At 40.3% G+C, this 17,093-nt stretch overlaps 1 protein-coding gene across 6 annotated transcripts in view; it reads left to right on the top strand.

Moving 5' to 3' along the window:
* The window catches only part of ADGRV1 (adhesion G protein-coupled receptor V1), a 246,928-nt gene that overhangs the window by 79,989 nt on the left and 149,846 nt on the right, over window positions 1–17,093 (top strand). For all 6 annotated transcript variants that reach the window (XM_083465098.1, XM_083465097.1, XM_083465099.1 and 3 more), the window contains 15 exons: window positions 1,198–1,322; window positions 1,578–1,744; window positions 2,426–2,572; window positions 2,975–3,082; window positions 3,962–4,214; window positions 4,804–4,926; window positions 5,718–5,940; window positions 6,787–6,991; window positions 7,672–7,818; window positions 8,283–8,538; window positions 10,807–11,009; window positions 12,279–12,455; window positions 13,195–13,377; window positions 13,921–14,100; window positions 16,431–16,595. In XM_083465098.1, the coding sequence (XP_083321224.1) occupies window positions 1,198–1,322; window positions 1,578–1,744; window positions 2,426–2,572; window positions 2,975–3,082; window positions 3,962–4,214; window positions 4,804–4,926; window positions 5,718–5,940; window positions 6,787–6,991; window positions 7,672–7,818; window positions 8,283–8,538; window positions 10,807–11,009; window positions 12,279–12,455; window positions 13,195–13,377; window positions 13,921–14,100; window positions 16,431–16,595 (2,662 nt within the window). The remainder of the gene's footprint in view (window positions 1–1,197; window positions 1,323–1,577; window positions 1,745–2,425; window positions 2,573–2,974; window positions 3,083–3,961; window positions 4,215–4,803; window positions 4,927–5,717; window positions 5,941–6,786; window positions 6,992–7,671; window positions 7,819–8,282; window positions 8,539–10,806; window positions 11,010–12,278; window positions 12,456–13,194; window positions 13,378–13,920; window positions 14,101–16,430; window positions 16,596–17,093) is intronic.

The following is a 17,093-nucleotide window of genomic DNA, read 5'->3' as shown; positions in this document are numbered from 1 at the left end:
CCAGAATATCCCTTGCATGAACAGACATGCTCCTTCCATTTGAGGAAAACAATGAAATCTAGAGGAAGCTCCGACAGGAGGAAAGGGGAAAGGGGATTTTTTTTGCTGATTCCCAGCCTGTACCACCTCCCATAGCTTTCCTTGTGGCACAAGGGAAAGAGGAATCAGAAAAAATGGTCCCCTCCTTCTCCATCACAAACATTACATGAGCAGAGCTGCTCATGGGACCTTCAAATCTGAGTCGCAATTCCCACCCCACACAGGACAGTTTGCAAAGCAGGGTATATCTACTACATATGTAAACATATGTGTTAATTATCTTATTTGGGGTGAAATAAATAATATAAAACAGGGACGCGGGTGGCGCTGTGGGTAAAACCTCAGTGCCTAGGGCTTGCCGATCGCATGGTCGGCAGTTCAAATCCCCGCGGCGGGGTGAGCTCCCATTGTTTGGTCCCAGCTCCTGCCCACCCTCTTAAGCACCCTTAAGTGCAAGTAGATAAATAGGTACCGCTTTATAGCGGGAAGGTAAATGGCATTTCCGTGTGCTGCGCTGGTGCTGGCTCGCCAGAGCAGCTTCATCACACTGGCCACGTGACCCGGAAGTGTCTCCGGACAGCGCTGGCCCCCGGCCTCTTAAGTGAGATGGGCGCACAACCCTAGAGTCGGACACGACTGGCCCGTACGGGCAGGGGTCCCTTTAAATCATATAGAACCTTATAGTGATTTTCTTTCATGTTAGTGCAAATGAATTTTGTCATCCCTATTGTAAGTACAGTAGAACCTCAATTGTCGAACGTAATCTGTTCCGGAAGACTGTTCGACTTCCGAAACGCGTTCAACAACCGAGGCGCAAAGGACTATCAGCAATGAGAAAATGGAAAAACACACAGGGCAAGCCGTTCAACTTCCAAGGTGCATTCGAAAATGGAAGCAATTGCTTCCAGGTTTTCAGTGTTTGGGTTCCGAAACGTTCGGCTTCTGAGACGCTCAAAAACCGAGGTTCCACTGTATTATTTTCCAGTCAGATTCCATAACTGCTGGACTTAGTGGGTCTTTTCACACTTAATGTACCCAATCCCATGGTTTGGAGGATGGAACAGGCCTCAGATCCTAGTTTCGTGAAGGCCCTCCATACCCTAGTCTTATGAAGGACATTAATTTCTTTACTTTAGTAATGGTCTCCATAACTTTTAGGACAAATTCTCTCATAATTGAAGAAGGCAACACTACAGTCTACTTGAAAATATCCCGGAGCAATGGGATGAACACATCAGTGAGTGTGGAATGGGAAACACAGTCTGATTCTGCATTTGGGATAAGTAAGTCAATTCGTGAGTAGGTTTTTAAAAATCAAATATTACAAATTGGCCTAATAAAACAAGGAGAACTAAGTTGTACCCAGGAGCTGACTTGACCAATGTCACTGGCTGTAAATCTATCACTATTTTCTCTGCTGCACACTTTTTCTGCTTTTGCGTTTGAGATGAGGCCCTCGTTTCTATAATATGGGGTTCTCTTTCTTTTCCTCCTGCCAATACACACAGTAATTGGTGCATATTTTCTTCTTGTTGCAGAAGGTGGATTAAGCGTGTTGTCCATTTTACAAAGTTTTGCAGAAGAACCAATATCCAGCTGGTGCTTCATTGCAGCAGGGGACTCTCTCTATGGCATATTGTTGCGGACGTACCCAGCTGTAAATTCTTCAATATTCCAGTGGCGGGGAGTTTTCGTTCCTGTTGAGGTATATACACTGTTAGAAAACAAAGTGTTCCCATGTGAAAATAAAATGGAAAGAACAGCACTCAGGAATAATCCGGATTAATATTAGCACTGTTTCAGGACATACAAAATATTGCAACAACAGTAACAGGGAGCCAGTGTCCAACAACATCTGGTACGCCACAGGCTTCTCAAACCTGGATCTCTACGGGCTTGAAGTGTTGCCAGTTGGTGGGGCAGGGCAGAGCTGCTCACCTGCTTTCTCAACATCAAGCACCACCGCTGGTTCCTTAGAAGCTAAGGCACAAGGCACGGAGAGCTCAGTGTGGTACGAGCACAGTGGCAGGAATGTTGGATTGACTCTGCCAGTGCACCTGCACTGTGCTTAGCTCTCTGCACTTTGTACCCCTCCCTCTCAGCAACTGGCAGTAATGCTCAGTGTTGGAAAAGCAGGTGAGCAACTCTGCCCTGCCTCACCAACCATTACTGCATGCTGTTTGACAGCTGTGAGAACAGAATGATGATCTAGATGGACCTTTGACCTGATCCAACATTCTCTTCTTACATACAGAGAATCTCCTTTGGAACCTGCCTTCATCTCACCTTAATATAACATTAAATAAATGTTTTTGTTTTAAAACAATTTTTCGTGCATGGTACTAAAAGTGCTTAAGTCATTGACTCCATGATTCTTTCCCCTTAGGATTTTAGTATTGCGAATCCTCATCAATGCATGGCATTTCAAATCAATGGTGCTTCCTACCTAATAATTACTCATGGTGGAATGAAACAAGATAGACCTTCTAACAACACTGTGTACTCCTTCACCCCTGGATTCCAGATGCTACAGGTAACATTTTTAGCTCATCCAAAAGTCTTTTAAACCCAATATACTTACATAGATTTGGTGGAGTGCATTCACTTTCAGCATGCTTTCTTGTGATAGTTGTCATATAGTTGGAAGGGGGTCCAAACTGGGCTGGAGTAAGGGGAATTCTCCCCTTGTTTCCCAAATTTAAATCAAGCTCTAAGCAGCAATTAGGCATGATGGAGGAAATGACAGCTACCTATTTTGTATTTGTTTCCCATCCCCTCTTCAGTGGCAGACCTGGGTCTTTAAAATTTCATTGGGGCCCTGCACGCCCGCCTCTTGCCTACTGTTCTTCTCCATTCGCTACATTATAGTACAATATTAAATAAATTACACGCATGTCTATGCCCTAAATTTCATAAATCTTTTTTCTCCTTGCAGATCCAGACCATCTTTGTGCCGGATAGCAGTGATACAAAGTTTTTCAGTTTGGACCAAAACCACTACTTGGTTATTGCAAGTTGTATGCCTGAATCCAATTCTCTCCAGGTTGAAAGATCTTCCCTATTCTTCCTGTGTAATGTGTGCTTGTTCTTTAGACTGTTGAGATTAACATATTCAGAACTTTTGCAGCATTCTGAATGGTTTAAGCTTCTGAGTAGAATTAATGCACCAAATTCAATTTGATGTAATTGAAGTAAGAAGATGGGGGTAATTTCTGTCGTTGTTCAATAATTTGTAAATTGACTGCAGATGCTTACTATATATTTTCATAAACAAGATTTCTAAAGCACACCAATAAATATAGCTAGAATAAATATAGCTAGAATAAGCTATATTATTCTGGAGTTGTCAGAGGTGCTTCTTTGCTTACTGACTAAACCGCTTGTTCTGGTATAGACAAATAATAAGTTACAAATTTGGGTTGTATTGGACTTACATGTACCCTATCATAGCTTTCTGTTTGTAAGTACTGCATTTGTTTCTGATACTTTCATGAATGCTTCAGTTGATCAGTCAACCTCAAGCTCATTTTGAGGGTGTGACTTACAGGAGGCATATCCCAATTTTTCATATCAAAAATAAACACCATGCCAGTATTTCATATGTTTATTACATTTATATCTCAATGTGGAATACATGCTTTACCTCGTCCCCTTTTTATCCTCACAACAATGATTCTGTGAGGAATGCTAAGTTGAGAGTGAATGAGTAAGTGGACCAAGTTCACCCAGTGTACTTCATGGCTAAATGAAGATTATGAACCCTGATCTCCCAGGTCCTAGTCCAACACTCTAACCACCACACCACACTGGCTCTTAATGACTGAATGTTGGGCTTAATGACATTTTAACATGACTTCTGATTTCTTTGTGTATAGTCTTAGCTGTAACAAGGGGTGTTTTCTTCTCCCCTCATTTTCCACAGATTTTCCTCTGGGATAATGGCATCTTTAGATTCCATCATCAGCTCTCGGTGAATGGAGTTCTAAGCGTGGATCTTTTCTCAAGGGGAGGCACTACATATCTAGTTGTGGCTCCATCAAACACCTCACATGCTCCTCTTTTGTACCAGTGGTCAGATAACAAATTTAGAAAGCTTCATGAACTGCCAATCAATAGCGTAACAAGAGTCAAAGCCTTCATTTCTGGATCTGACATCTACCTAATTTTTGCAAAAGGTATTCATACAAACAAGAGCTGTTTGACAGAAATACATTAAGATTCAGCTGTTACTATGGAAATAGAAACATGAAATGGGAACGGAAATTACTTCTTTATGACTCTTATCAAGAAAATGTTTCTGTGGCCTCTTTATTATATAAAAATCTTGTCCTTACCAATGTAAGGTACACTTATGATATTGAATAATAAAAAATGGTAATAGTAATATTATTATTTTTTCTTCTATCTTGTTCTTCTTTCAAAAGGAACACAGGATGGCTAGCAATGATCAAATGTGCAGCATATACTTTTTCAAGAAGCACATCAGAAGCTAGTAATTTGCAATTATTTTGATTTCTACATTTTATTTGATTCTTAATTTTTAAAAATATCTTTCTCGAATACTTTCACTTAGGTAGAAATAAAATCCCAGAAGTTGGTCCCATCTGTGGTTCTAGTTATATCATACTATTGCTTTTCCTGAGATACATAAAATAAATAAATATTTTCAGGTACTACGGTGCTAGTCACTATGCAAAATATTACCTGATAATCTGGCTAAAATATTTGCATGCAAGCTTATGCTCTTCCTCTTATTCTCCACAGGGCCCAACAATACATGTGAAGTTTTTGTGTGGGAGACAGGACAACCTTCATTCAGGCATTTTCAGACCCTTTTTATAAAAGCTGTAAATGAAATCCATCCTTTTGTCCCACCCTCAGGTGTAGGTATGTGGGTTTTTGGGTTGGTGTGGGGAGAAGGTCCTCTTACAGCTGGCTTCTACAAAATGCTTTCCCAACACTTTGTATCATCTCCTTGTTGGAAAAAGCATGTACATGGCAACATCATGTATAAATAGCACAAATATTCCTTTTTGCTGCACATGCATCCCGAGAGATGTTGCACTTGGCCATGGTTTCTCAGTGTACATATGCAGGAAAATGATTGGGACACATTTATTCTGGTGTCAAAAGGTGTTTGAAGGTCTGAATCTAGAGCATGATACTTAAGGCATGTTTTTGTTGTTTTGTTGCTGATATTGCCGTATTTTCTCTGTATGGCATACTAGCTCTGTGTAGTACCATGGAGTTGCATGAACATGAAAATGGAACTAATATACTGAAGGATATTGATGCCAGGTTTAGAAGAAGCAAATAAATTAATGCAGGAAACAATCTTCCTATGAAATCAAAATGAAATGTCAATATTAGACAGAAAAATAAAAAGAGTTGATGAGACAGAAGTAATGCTAACTGCTAAAGCAATTTTATCCAAGCAGAGCAAGCATTTCATTATAGTTGAAAACCATTCTTTTCTAAACTTTATTTTTCATATTCTAAAAAATAAGTTGAAAACTTTACTTGAAGTAAAAATATAAAGAGGAATTAAATGTTAAGCAAATCCTTAGATGTAACAAACATTGAAAGCAAACTAACCAACTAGCTCTTCTTCTTTTTCAACATAAACATTTTAAATTTGTCCCTCTAAAGTTCTTTCCTTTTTCTGTTTCTTGATGCAGGCCACTTGCTCTTTGCTAGCAAGGATAAATCAGCTCTGTATTCTTGGAACTCAGAAAAAAACCAGTTCTCTCCATTGCTGGAAGCCCCTTCTGCCAATCATTTCACCACTGTCAGTGTAGTGTCTCTTAATTCCAACAAAAGTCTAATTGTCTTGTCTGCAGAATCCTACTCCTATGTTTATGAGCTGACTGCAGTCTCCAACCAATCAGATTTTATACCGAGGTAGGTTCCTGATTTTATCCATTGACTTACAAGCAGACGGAGTGAGTTTTTCCTGTCTAGTTTTAGTTGTAATGTCTAAAACAACTTTCATATCCACAATCTTCTTTCTCTTCCCATTGCTTTAACTTTATGGGACCTTTATATGATCCTATAATCTACACATCAGTTTTGACCCTTTGAATATCTAGTGAACATGCTATAGTCAGAAAGCTTTGTACAAATCAGTCACTGAGAATACTATCTGTGGAGCTATGTAGAAACCCAGGATAGAGTAGGCAGGGAAAGGGGAGTAAACAGACATGCTGTAATAGGAGCCAAAATAGTCAGGATAGAAGCCTCATCTGCATTATACATTTAAAACAGTCTAATACCATTTTATACAGAAATGGTTCCCCCCAGTGAATCCTGGGGACTGCCATTTAATAAGGGGTTCTGAGAGCTGTTGGGAGACCTCTCTCGCCCTCACCCTGGAGGCAAAAGTCTTTATTAATCTGATGTATTGCTCAGTCTAGTCAAAAACACCTCCTCTGTCTTCTTGAGTTCAAAGGAGCTTAAAGTTAAGGTGTGTTCTACTCATAACCATCCCTACTACATGCTGGCTCAAAAGAGGAAGAAAATACAATATAAATTGTTTGCTTAATGTATCTATGAATAATATGTTTCTTGTAATGCTACATAAAATACAACAAATGGTAACTGAAAATTTAGGAGTCAAATTTATACCTTTTAATTATTATGGTCTGTGATACATTATTTTTGCATGACAAACCCATTTTTTTGCTATAGTTGTCTTGGATAACTAGTCTTTAATCATAATTATGCTCTCTATATGTGTTTTTATGCTAGTTCAGGTGAACTGATATTTGAACCTGGAGATCAAGAAGCTGTGATAGCAATCAATATCTTTGATGACACAATCCCGGAGGAAGAAGAATTTTTTCGAGTATGGCTCAAAAATCCAAAGGGTGGTGCAGAAATTGGTCCTAATGGTTATGTTACCATAATTATACCACCAAATGATGATGCCCATGGAGTTGTTGCTTTTGCCCAGGTTATTGAGTTATATTAGAATATATTTGCAATAGACCAATATCAGAGCAATGTGAATACTTAGATCTATTATTCTGATTCATTATTATTATTTACACCTTCTTTATATGAATGAAAATAAGTATGTTAGATGTAAGGCTACATAAAATCATGTCTAAATGGTTCCCCCTTGCAAAATAGCCCACCATGTTATTCACTGTAACTTGGAGCTTTTTATCATGTAATTCGCTTAGCTTACAATGGAACGAATTATAATAATACATGAAATTAAATTTACTGCATTTGCACCTCTTAGATTAGGGTATATATGTGGATTCCATCTCCCTTAATTTTATCTACAGAACAAACCTGTGAGGTTAGTTGGTCTGAGAGAGAATAGCTTGCCCAATATCACCCACTGAGCTTCACTGCTAAGAGGGGCTCAGACCCAGGCCTCTAATCCAAGTCCACCATTCTAGTTGCTGCTCTATGCTAGTTTCCTGAAACATATGAGAACTTGGACTATTTTAAAACATGAAGTTAATGTATATGTAAAACTCCTTATATATTAATTGGGAAATTAAATATGAAGAATCAAGTCCGTCCCTCCCCCCCCCCCATGCTACTTAGCTGTAACCTTTTTATGCATTCCTGTTGAAGTTGCTCACATGCTTTTTCTATTTCATTTGTACATTTTTTTAGAATTCTTTATTTAAACAAGTAGAAGAAATGGAAAAGGACACTTTGATCACCTTGAATGTTGAACGCTTAATAAGTACCTATGGGCGTGTTACAGTACAGTGGGAGGCCCATGGGAGCATTAATGATATATTTCCAACTTCAGGGGTGGTACGTATTTTGTCAAGCTGAATATTAGCTGCAGAAAATGTGTAAAGCTCTAACTACTAGTATACAAGTAATTAATTACTAAGTTGCATATGTAAGCACTAAAAATCATGTTTGCTGACAGATTAACAGGAGAAAAAGTTTTATTCTATTGACTTGTGATGTCATGGATAATGACTTGGTCATTTGAAATGCAGTTTGGTTTCCATTGTGAGCAAATGCAGCCATTATGAGCTCCTGAGGGGCATGAGACCATATGGGATATGAACAAACCAGCCTAAATCATGAACTACTTCTTGCATGAGCAAAAGTACAATCTGCAAGATGCCTAATGTAAGCCTATTCATTTCAATGGCTCTACTCTGAGTAAATCTTAGTTGAATTCAATCTACTGTTTCTGAATCAATGTTTTATCCTAGGCTACTTTTAAAACATTCTGTTAAATATTTCCTCCTCAAAATCTTTAGATTACATTTTCGGAAGGTCAAGCCTTGTCCACAATCACCTTAACAGTCCTCGCAGATGTCATTCCTGAAGTTGCAGAGACTGTGATTATAACTCTTACTCGTGTCAGCACTATGGGAGTTCTGGATCCCAAAAGAGGAGCCACCATCAATCCAAACAGAGCAAAAGCTGTACTTTCCATTTTGCCTAGTGACATTCCTTACGGCACAGTAGGATGGCATACAGACTCTCTCTTTGTTAAAGTAGCAGAACCTGAAGGTGAGTCAATTCTGTGATCCTCCTGTGAAAAGCACATTTTCCTGTGATGGTAATTTGTTTTAACCGGTTTTAATATCAAAATTTAAATTGCTGTAACCCATCCTGGGACCTGCTGGTGATGGGCAGGTAATTAAAAATATTTCCAGATATCTTTATGAGAACAGTTCAGCTTTACAGAGCAATCTTGATTGGGGGCAGGGAAGAAAGAAGTACACCCACCTATTGGCTTGTGCCAGCTGTTGCTTCCCTTGTCCTCACTACATCAGCCCTGAGGAGAGCCTGAGGACCCAAAGTTGCCATCAGCCTGCCCCTTCCTTGCCTCAGAAAGTTTGGGGACTTTCATCTGTGGGGAAAATGCTGGCCATAGCTTTCAGCTCACCTTGGTGCAGCCAAGGCTTCCACAGTGGTGGAGCCCACTATCTACTGGTGCTCCTGTTCACTGGAGCTAAGATAGTCCTCTTAGTATATTTTTCCTGCCTAATGAGTTTAAAAAAAACAACACCTTTGAGATGCAGTGATATAGCAGTGAGATCCATATATTTTAACAAGAGAATGTACAGTATTATCTCTGCATCCTCCATGCATGCATTTTGTACTTCTGCCCGAGTACAAAACACCTTATGAGGCTTGCTTCGCAAAATAATTCCACCCTCTGCTGTAACACAGGGCTTGGACTCACATGTTTTAGCCATCTAAATTTGCTTTCAGTCATGTCCAGATTGGGCAAATTTTCTTGGCCCTGTTGATGCAATTTTTTAAATGTAATTTATTGAATGAGTCGTTGCTGTTCAGTTAGCCCTGCTGGATGCTTTTCAAGTTCTGATATAATGAAAGGGAGCAAAGCAAGGCAGATCCCAACATTTGTTGCTGATTCATTGCATCACAGTGTGTTCTGTTATTTCAACTGTTGTTTTATTTTAAGTAAATATATTGTTTTATTTATTTTAATGCCACTCTTCAGCTGAAGAAAACTCCAGAACAGCCTGGGATAAGGCAGTCCCTGTCTTAGGCTTACAAAATGAAGCATATGACACAAACAGAAAGGGGGCTGGAGCATGGTGGAATCAAACTCTGGCACCACTTCTTAGTTACTTGGTTCTTGTAAGGACCAACCAGAATAAAACTGAGTTGAATCAAATGTACCGATAAAAAGGTAAAGGTAAAGGACCCCTGACAGTTAAGTCCAGTCACAAACAACTCTGGGGTTGCGGCACTCATCTCGCTTTACTGACCAAGGGAGCTGATGTTTGTCCGCAGACAGTTTTTCCGGGTCATATGGCCAGCATGACTAAGCCGCTCTGGCAAAACCAGAGCAGCACACGGAAATGCTGTTTACCTTCCCGCCGAAGCAGTACCTATTTATCTACTTGCACTTTGACGTGCTTTCGAACTGCTAGGTTGGCAGGAGCTGGGACAGAGCAACAGGAGCTCACCCCGTCACGGGGATTCGAACCGCCAACCTTCCGATCAGCAAGCCCAACAGGCTCAGTGGTTTAGACCACAGTGCCACCTGCATCCCTTCAATGATAGGACATGGCAAAGACATGGAGATTAATGAAAAAGTGCAAACAAGTAAAAGCAAAAAAAATGTCTCCCCTGTCTTTGCTTAAAATTATGGAGCACATACTCTTGTACTCTGCCAGGGGTGGCCAACTCCCAAGAGACTGCGATCTCGTTAAAGACTGGCAGCGTCAGGTCAAAGTTGTTGAGCTTTTCTTAGGAAGGAGAAAGGCCCATTTTGGGGGGAGCAGGGCAAAATGTTGAGCTTCTTTGGGGGGAGCCAGTGATCTGCCACAGATGTTCAGTGATTTACTGGTAGATCACGATCCACCTGGTGGATGTGGCTGTGCTAAATAATTTCCTACCTCTCTTTGAAATCTTCAGGGGCCAATATAGCTTTGAAGTATTGTAAAGTGCTACTAGCCCCAGATTTTGATCATTTGCCCCCACCTCAAAGAAATGCTTCCACTGCAGCTATAACTCACTGAACTAGAAGAAAATAAATCTATTCTGTTTCAGAAATTATATCAAAGACGTGTTGGATAAGAGATCCAATGTGGAGTAATGGTTAGAGTGCTGGAATAGGACTTGGGGGACCAGGGTTTTAATCACCACACTGTCATGAAGCCCACTGAGTGACTTTGGGCCAGCTAATGTCTCTCATCATAACCTACTTCACAGGTGTGTTGGAGAAAGGGTGGAATATAAATGTAACAATAAATAAATATTTTAAAACTTTATTACAAGTTTTTTCTCCAATCTTTTCAGAGAAACCCACCATTGTTACTTTACATGTTCTTAGAGAACAAGGATTTGCTGGTGATATCAGTGTGCAGTTGATCCCCCAGCCCATTCTTTCACTCCCACTTGTCAATCAAGCCATTGAAAATGAGGATTATAGGTTGGAAAACAAGACCATTATTATGCCAGCGAACATGACAATGGCTTCAGTAAATGTAGTCATTTTGCCAGTGAGTATTTTAATATATCTTTTTCCTTCACTCATGCAGCTCTCCATGGTTGATGTGACTAAGCAGCCAAACTCTACCCAAATTCCTAGGCCTAGTAAATGACAGTTCTGATGACTGGCAAAAGATGCAGCATGCCAGATCATCTAGCAAATAGGCAAATTCACTTCTGCTGCTTGTTACTCCACAGCTGCTGCCTCTGTGCTCTGTTGATCTACTTTGTTTGTACATGAAACACATGTGATAAGGGTGTGGGAGGATGCATTGTGATGCATGAGGCCATGATGGGAAACAAAGTTCACAATCAGTGCCCTACAGATTGCATCTAAGCAAGTTCTGCTCAGAGCAGGCCCATTGAAATTAATGGAACACAATTAGCCATACCCTTAATTTTATGACCAATATGGGATACAATCCTATGTTCTCAAGATGCACTTTGATAACACACATGTGCTAAAATTCAGCCAGGTTTACAAAGCTCAGAATAGAAGAAAATGTTTATTCTAATTTATTTGACTGGACTCCTAAACCAGCTGCCCAATTCTTGTTTACAGTTGGGTCAGTGCACCCATTACTGTTTGGAGTCCTAATCTGTGTAAACACCATATATTTAAAGCACATGACTTCCCTCAGAGAATCCTGGGAATTATAGCTCTTTGAGGGGTAAACTGTGGTTCCCAGGATTCTTTGGGAGAATTAATGTGCTTTGAATGTAAGGTTTGTAACTGCTGAGATTTTCAGGCTACAGTGATTACTCAGAAATAGTTTCTGCTCTGTTTTATAGCGCTTACTCCCATGCATAGGATTACCGCCTTGGTGTCTGCTCACTGAGACTGGACTGAGGTGATGTATGAACTAGGCCAGTGGTTCTGAACTGGTGGTCTGTGGACCCGAGGGAGTTCACATAACCCACTCAGGGGGTCTGTGGCACCATTCACAACAAAAACTACCACAGAGATATCAAAATTGTCAAAAGTAAGGGGTCCATGGCTTGGCTTTTGAAAAACAGGGGGTCCGCAGTACTTAGCTAATTGGGAACCACTGAACTTGGCCTAGAATCAAGTACTATGGCCAAAATGCTAGCTCTATATAAGTGTGATGGGGCCTTTATATTTTTGCGAGGGCAATTTACATATACAATAATAAGATGCAATTTCAGTGCAATATTTTCATAGGCAAAAGAATGGGGGGAGAGTGTGTCCATTTTGCTATAGCTCCAGTATTTGAGAGATTCACATTCCACCTTTCCATTTGTCATTTCCACCCCGACAGGATAACATTCCAGAATTACAGGAGATATTTGTAATCAATATTAGCAGTGTACAGTTGCTGGACTCATCCCTTACTGGCGGAGGGCCAAGTGTGAAAAGACTTGGCTTAGAAATAGCTGAGATAACAATTGAAGAGAATGATGATCCTAGAGGAATATTTTATTTCAGTGCTGCCAAGGTGAGAACGAACTGAAAAATGTCAATGCCCCCATACTGTCATTATTCTTGGTCTCAGTAATCTGAAACTGACTTTGTTTGTAGATGGTTGGGCTGATTGGGGCATTTTATATCTCAGCTTAAGAAACTGAGATACCACACTGGCATCCCCAGGGCAAGTGATGTCCCACAGATGTTTCTTTCATCATCCCTGTTCATTGGTCATGTTGTCTGGGGCTGATGGGAGCTGGAGTCCAACATCTGGAGGTCACCACATTGGTCACCCTTGCACTAGCCTTTCAACCACACATGCGACTCTTTGTTCTACCGTTTGCCCAAGTCATGAGTACATTTGTGTTCACAGTCTGTGTCCCCAAATAGCTGAGCTGTGTGTTCATACAATTATTCACATGCAACATTCAGCAAATGTATAGTCTGCACCTATGCACTCAGCAGCTGACATGTAAAAATCAACAAGTGTATGCTTTTTCACACAAACACTTGTACATGTGCAGAGACAGCTTGTACAGTGTAACATGGGAGCAGGCCTACAATTAAACAAGAAAGTCTATAAATAACCATTGTTTCCTGTTTCATCTGAACCAGGAAAGCTACGGCTGCTAGGCTTGGAACGTGCCAGATTTTAAAACCAACTTCAAACCATGGTTTGATATCCTGGCTTTTCTATGTCAGAAATGCAATTGTTATAGTGCTCTGAATAACTGTCCCAAGCTGAATTTAAAATACTGCTTTCTTTCCAGGATATGAGTGGAATGGTAGCTGGCTTTGAGGTTCCTCCACCAGATAATGTTCTGAAGCTACCAGTTGCTCGAGGGGCAGGAAAATTTGGATCAGTAAATCTGTTTTGGGAAGCCACACCTGCCACTGCTAGCCTGGAAGACTTCACGCCGTCATCCGGGAACCTAACATTTGCTGATGGAGAAGTATGGAGTATGCTGATGCAAAAATTCACAACATTTTAGATCATCTTGTACTCCTTAGTTTCTATGTTTTCATGACTACGTTCTTCACATGATGAATGCAATTAATCATGTGACAGTCCCATCACATGCCCATCACGTTTTCTCTCTTTAAAAAACAAAACAGAACACAGGCACAGCGTCATCCTTCACATATTCACAGCTTTTCATTCTTCATGTGCAATTTGTATGGAAGATTTGAAAGGGATTTGAAAGGCCCTCTGCATAATTCCCTATGTCTCTGGCTAGCAAGGTAAAAATGTACCCCAAAAGCAAACACAGTTTTATACAGGTTTATAAGGTCAGCACAGAATGTTTAATCTTCCTTTAGGATTTTTTTAAAGCACCTGGTACATACACTTGTTGGTTTCAACAAGGACTGTACACTCTCTGTGTTTGGATTTATGGCAGGGTGCCATTCACTGATTGTATTGTCTAAGTTGCAGCATGCTCATCATATAATGATATATGTCACTTATTTCATAGAGTTTTGTTTTGTTTTTCCAGGTGACAGGAGTGATAGAGATCACCATCATAGATGATGACCTTGTTGAGTTTTTAGAGATGTTCACTGTCACTTTAGTCAGAGTGACAGGTGGTGCCCGATTAGGGGAGGATGTGCAAGTGACTGTCACTATTCCACCAAATGACTCTCCTGTTGGCGTATTTGGGTTTGAAGAAAAGCATGTAAGTGGTACAATTGGGAATGTTTGTGTGGTGCTGGTTGTGTAGCTATTGAATTACCAATTACTTAAAAATGTCAGGGAAATACTGAATGAAGCACCCATCCAAATAAAACTACTTACATTTTATAAAACTTTTATAATGCATACGTATTATAAGCGCTGTTGTTGTATAACAAAACCAAAATGTAAAGCTGTGAATCTTGAAATGGCAGCTAATTCACCACAAGAAAGCATGTGGCTGAGAAAGGGAAGAGCTTCTTCTCTTGCATGTTTTTCAAGTAAACTGGAAGTTGTTCAGTCAGTCAACACAGTATATCAGCTGTGGGGCTGCCTCCATTCCTTGTCTCCATATCTCATGAGCCCAGAGGCAATATAGCCTTCCTTTATTCATTAATCATTTTAAAATTATTCTTTCCATAATTCTACAGTGGTGCCCCGCAAGACGAATGCCTCGCAAGACGAAAAACTCGCTAGACGAAAGGGTTTTCCGTTTTTGCGTTGCTTCGCTAGACGAATTTCCCTATGGGCTTGCTTCACAAGACGAAAACGTCTTGCGCTTTTTTTTTAAAGCCCCTTGAAGAGGCGCAGTTGCGACGGACCGTGCTTCGCAAGACGAAAAACATCGCAAGATGAAAAGACTCGCGGAACGAATTCTTTTCGTCTTGCAAGGCACCACTGTATTAGGAATATTTCTTTAGGAACTACAAACCTACCTCTGGGTTTGAGAGCAAAACTAGCTGCTACAGAAACCATGGCAGCCTGTGGCTGAGTTTTTCCTCCACCACAATTTAGTACAGCTTGTCTCATGCCCCGGTTTCATGTCATCATGCTGTGTGACTCCTTTGCCCCTGCCAATGATGAAGAAAGGGCTTGGGGAGACACAAAGTTTGATCATGTCATGACACAAAGTAAATTGCAGTACATATTGTTAGAGGAGGACATCATTTCTTAGGTCCTAACTTTTCACTGATAATGAGCTGGTTTGCACAACACGGCAAAACACGCTGTGGCTTACTGAAGACCATGCAAATGTGTTGGCTTGGTGGGGGAAGATGCTCACAGCTGCTTTGCTCCTCTCTGGTTCTTTTACTGCTGTATCACACGGAGCTAATCAAAGGTTTGGCTTTGTGCGCCATGGTTAAGCTCTCTCCACACTAACCATGAAGGGGTTAGCTCACCATTGTGCAACAGTAGAAAAAATGGTGGAGGAGCAAAATGGCTGCAAGCTCCTGTCTGGGAGCCTCATATTCACACAGTCTCCTTAAACCATAGTTTGGCTTACTGTGTTGCATGAATCAGTGGCTACTTTAGGCCAAAGGTGATGGAAAGTGTCATGAGCAAACTTGCCAGGTTTATATTTGGGGCATTTAAACTGGTTTCATTTTTCACAGGCAAACTCTCCACATAAGAAAAAGTAGCAAAATTGCTTGCATATGGTATGGTATTTTTTAAAAAATGGATTTTTCTCTGTAAATTGAATTTCAAAATTGCTTCTTTGATTTCCATGTATTCCAGTGTTCCAACACAGAGCCTCATTAATCTTTGGTTTGCTTCCTTACCTAGATAGCTTTATTGTTAGAGATGCACATAGTAGCCAGGTTCAGTACCAGAGAAAGGATGTTATTTCTAAGCTGGTTTTCAAGAAAGGCATGTTTCAGATCACCCTCAAGTCTGTGGTTGCTAGGAGACTGTTGCACAGGAAGGACACTAGGTTATGTCCATATGACACTGTAAGTGGTACATACTGAGCAGGTTTATAATTAAATGTAATAAACAAATTCATTTGTTTCACAAATGTCATCACTGTTTCAGATGTCGAAAGGAGAAAACTGAACATTTCCCACAAAGTTTGTAACATTTCTGTTGATGGGTTTTGCTGAATGATTGTTCTGTTGAATCAAATACTAGTATTTTGTATGTATCCCACCCACGTGAAAAAAATAAAAAGAAGTAGGAAGTATGAGTCATGAATCAGAATGTTGAGTGTAGAGAGCAAATAAATGTTTTAGTTTCAACCTAGAGAGGCTGGTATGAGCACAGAAGTTGGCTGCTGCTTCTATACAGTTCCTTCCTGGCACTGGATCTGTGCATCTGACACTGGGTTCTGTATTGGGGGTTCCAGTACTGGATCAGGTACTCCATGTGTGGTACTTAAATGATGTTAGTTCTGTCTTTCTTTAGATACCAGGTACTTGGTGTGTAATGTGTGTGTGTGTGTGTGTGTGTGTGTGTGTGTGTGTGTGTGACGTCCACTTATTTTCCCACATTAGCATCCATATGTGCAAAGTGTGATATATCTGGTCTAACCTTTTCTTGCCTTCGTTGTTTTAGGTAACCGTAAAGGAGCCCCAGTCAATTGATGATCCTGCCGCAAATGTGTTTCTTACTGTAAGTCGGAGTGAAGGAGGCAAGGGGGAAGTTCGGCTCATTTGGATACTAGAGGAGGCAGCTAAGTATGATCTCACTCCTCTCAATGGGACTCTTCTCTTTGCTGAGGTAAACCTACTGTTTTCTTCCATTTCCCTTTTTTCTTTGATGCTTGTGTATCCTTCTACCAGTCTATCTGAGGGTCATGGAACTGAAGAAAACAATCTTCTATATACCCCTGAATACTATCAGCCGTACTTATAGAGACAAATTGTTGTGTTGTTTGGCCCCAATGTGGTGCACTATTTGCACAGTTAACTTGACTCAGAAAGTAAGCAGGAAGATTTATTCAAGATCACCTGTGGTGAGATTGGTCTGGCTTTTACTGCTGCTAGAGAAGGGGTGATAACTTCTCTTCCAGATGAGTCATTGCCACATTTTTTCTGAGGAGTCCATTTTCTACATTCGTAATTAGACACCTTCTGCTTCACCAAAGAGCCACCTGAGAGGCTAAATCTGTCTTGACAGAATGTTGTTGTTGTTTAATTAATTAGATATGGTAAATTTTGCTTAGAACTGAAGGTACATTCTCTTCTGTTCGTATACTAAATGACAGCTGTAAGTTGA

This window comes from Podarcis liolepis (assembly GCF_965112155.1).
Source record: "Podarcis liolepis genome assembly, chromosome: 11".
Lineage (NCBI taxonomy): Eukaryota > Metazoa > Chordata > Lepidosauria > Squamata > Lacertidae > Podarcis > Podarcis liolepis.
Note: the sequence above shows the minus strand (reverse complement) of the source record. Positions and strands in the feature narration are given on the sequence as shown.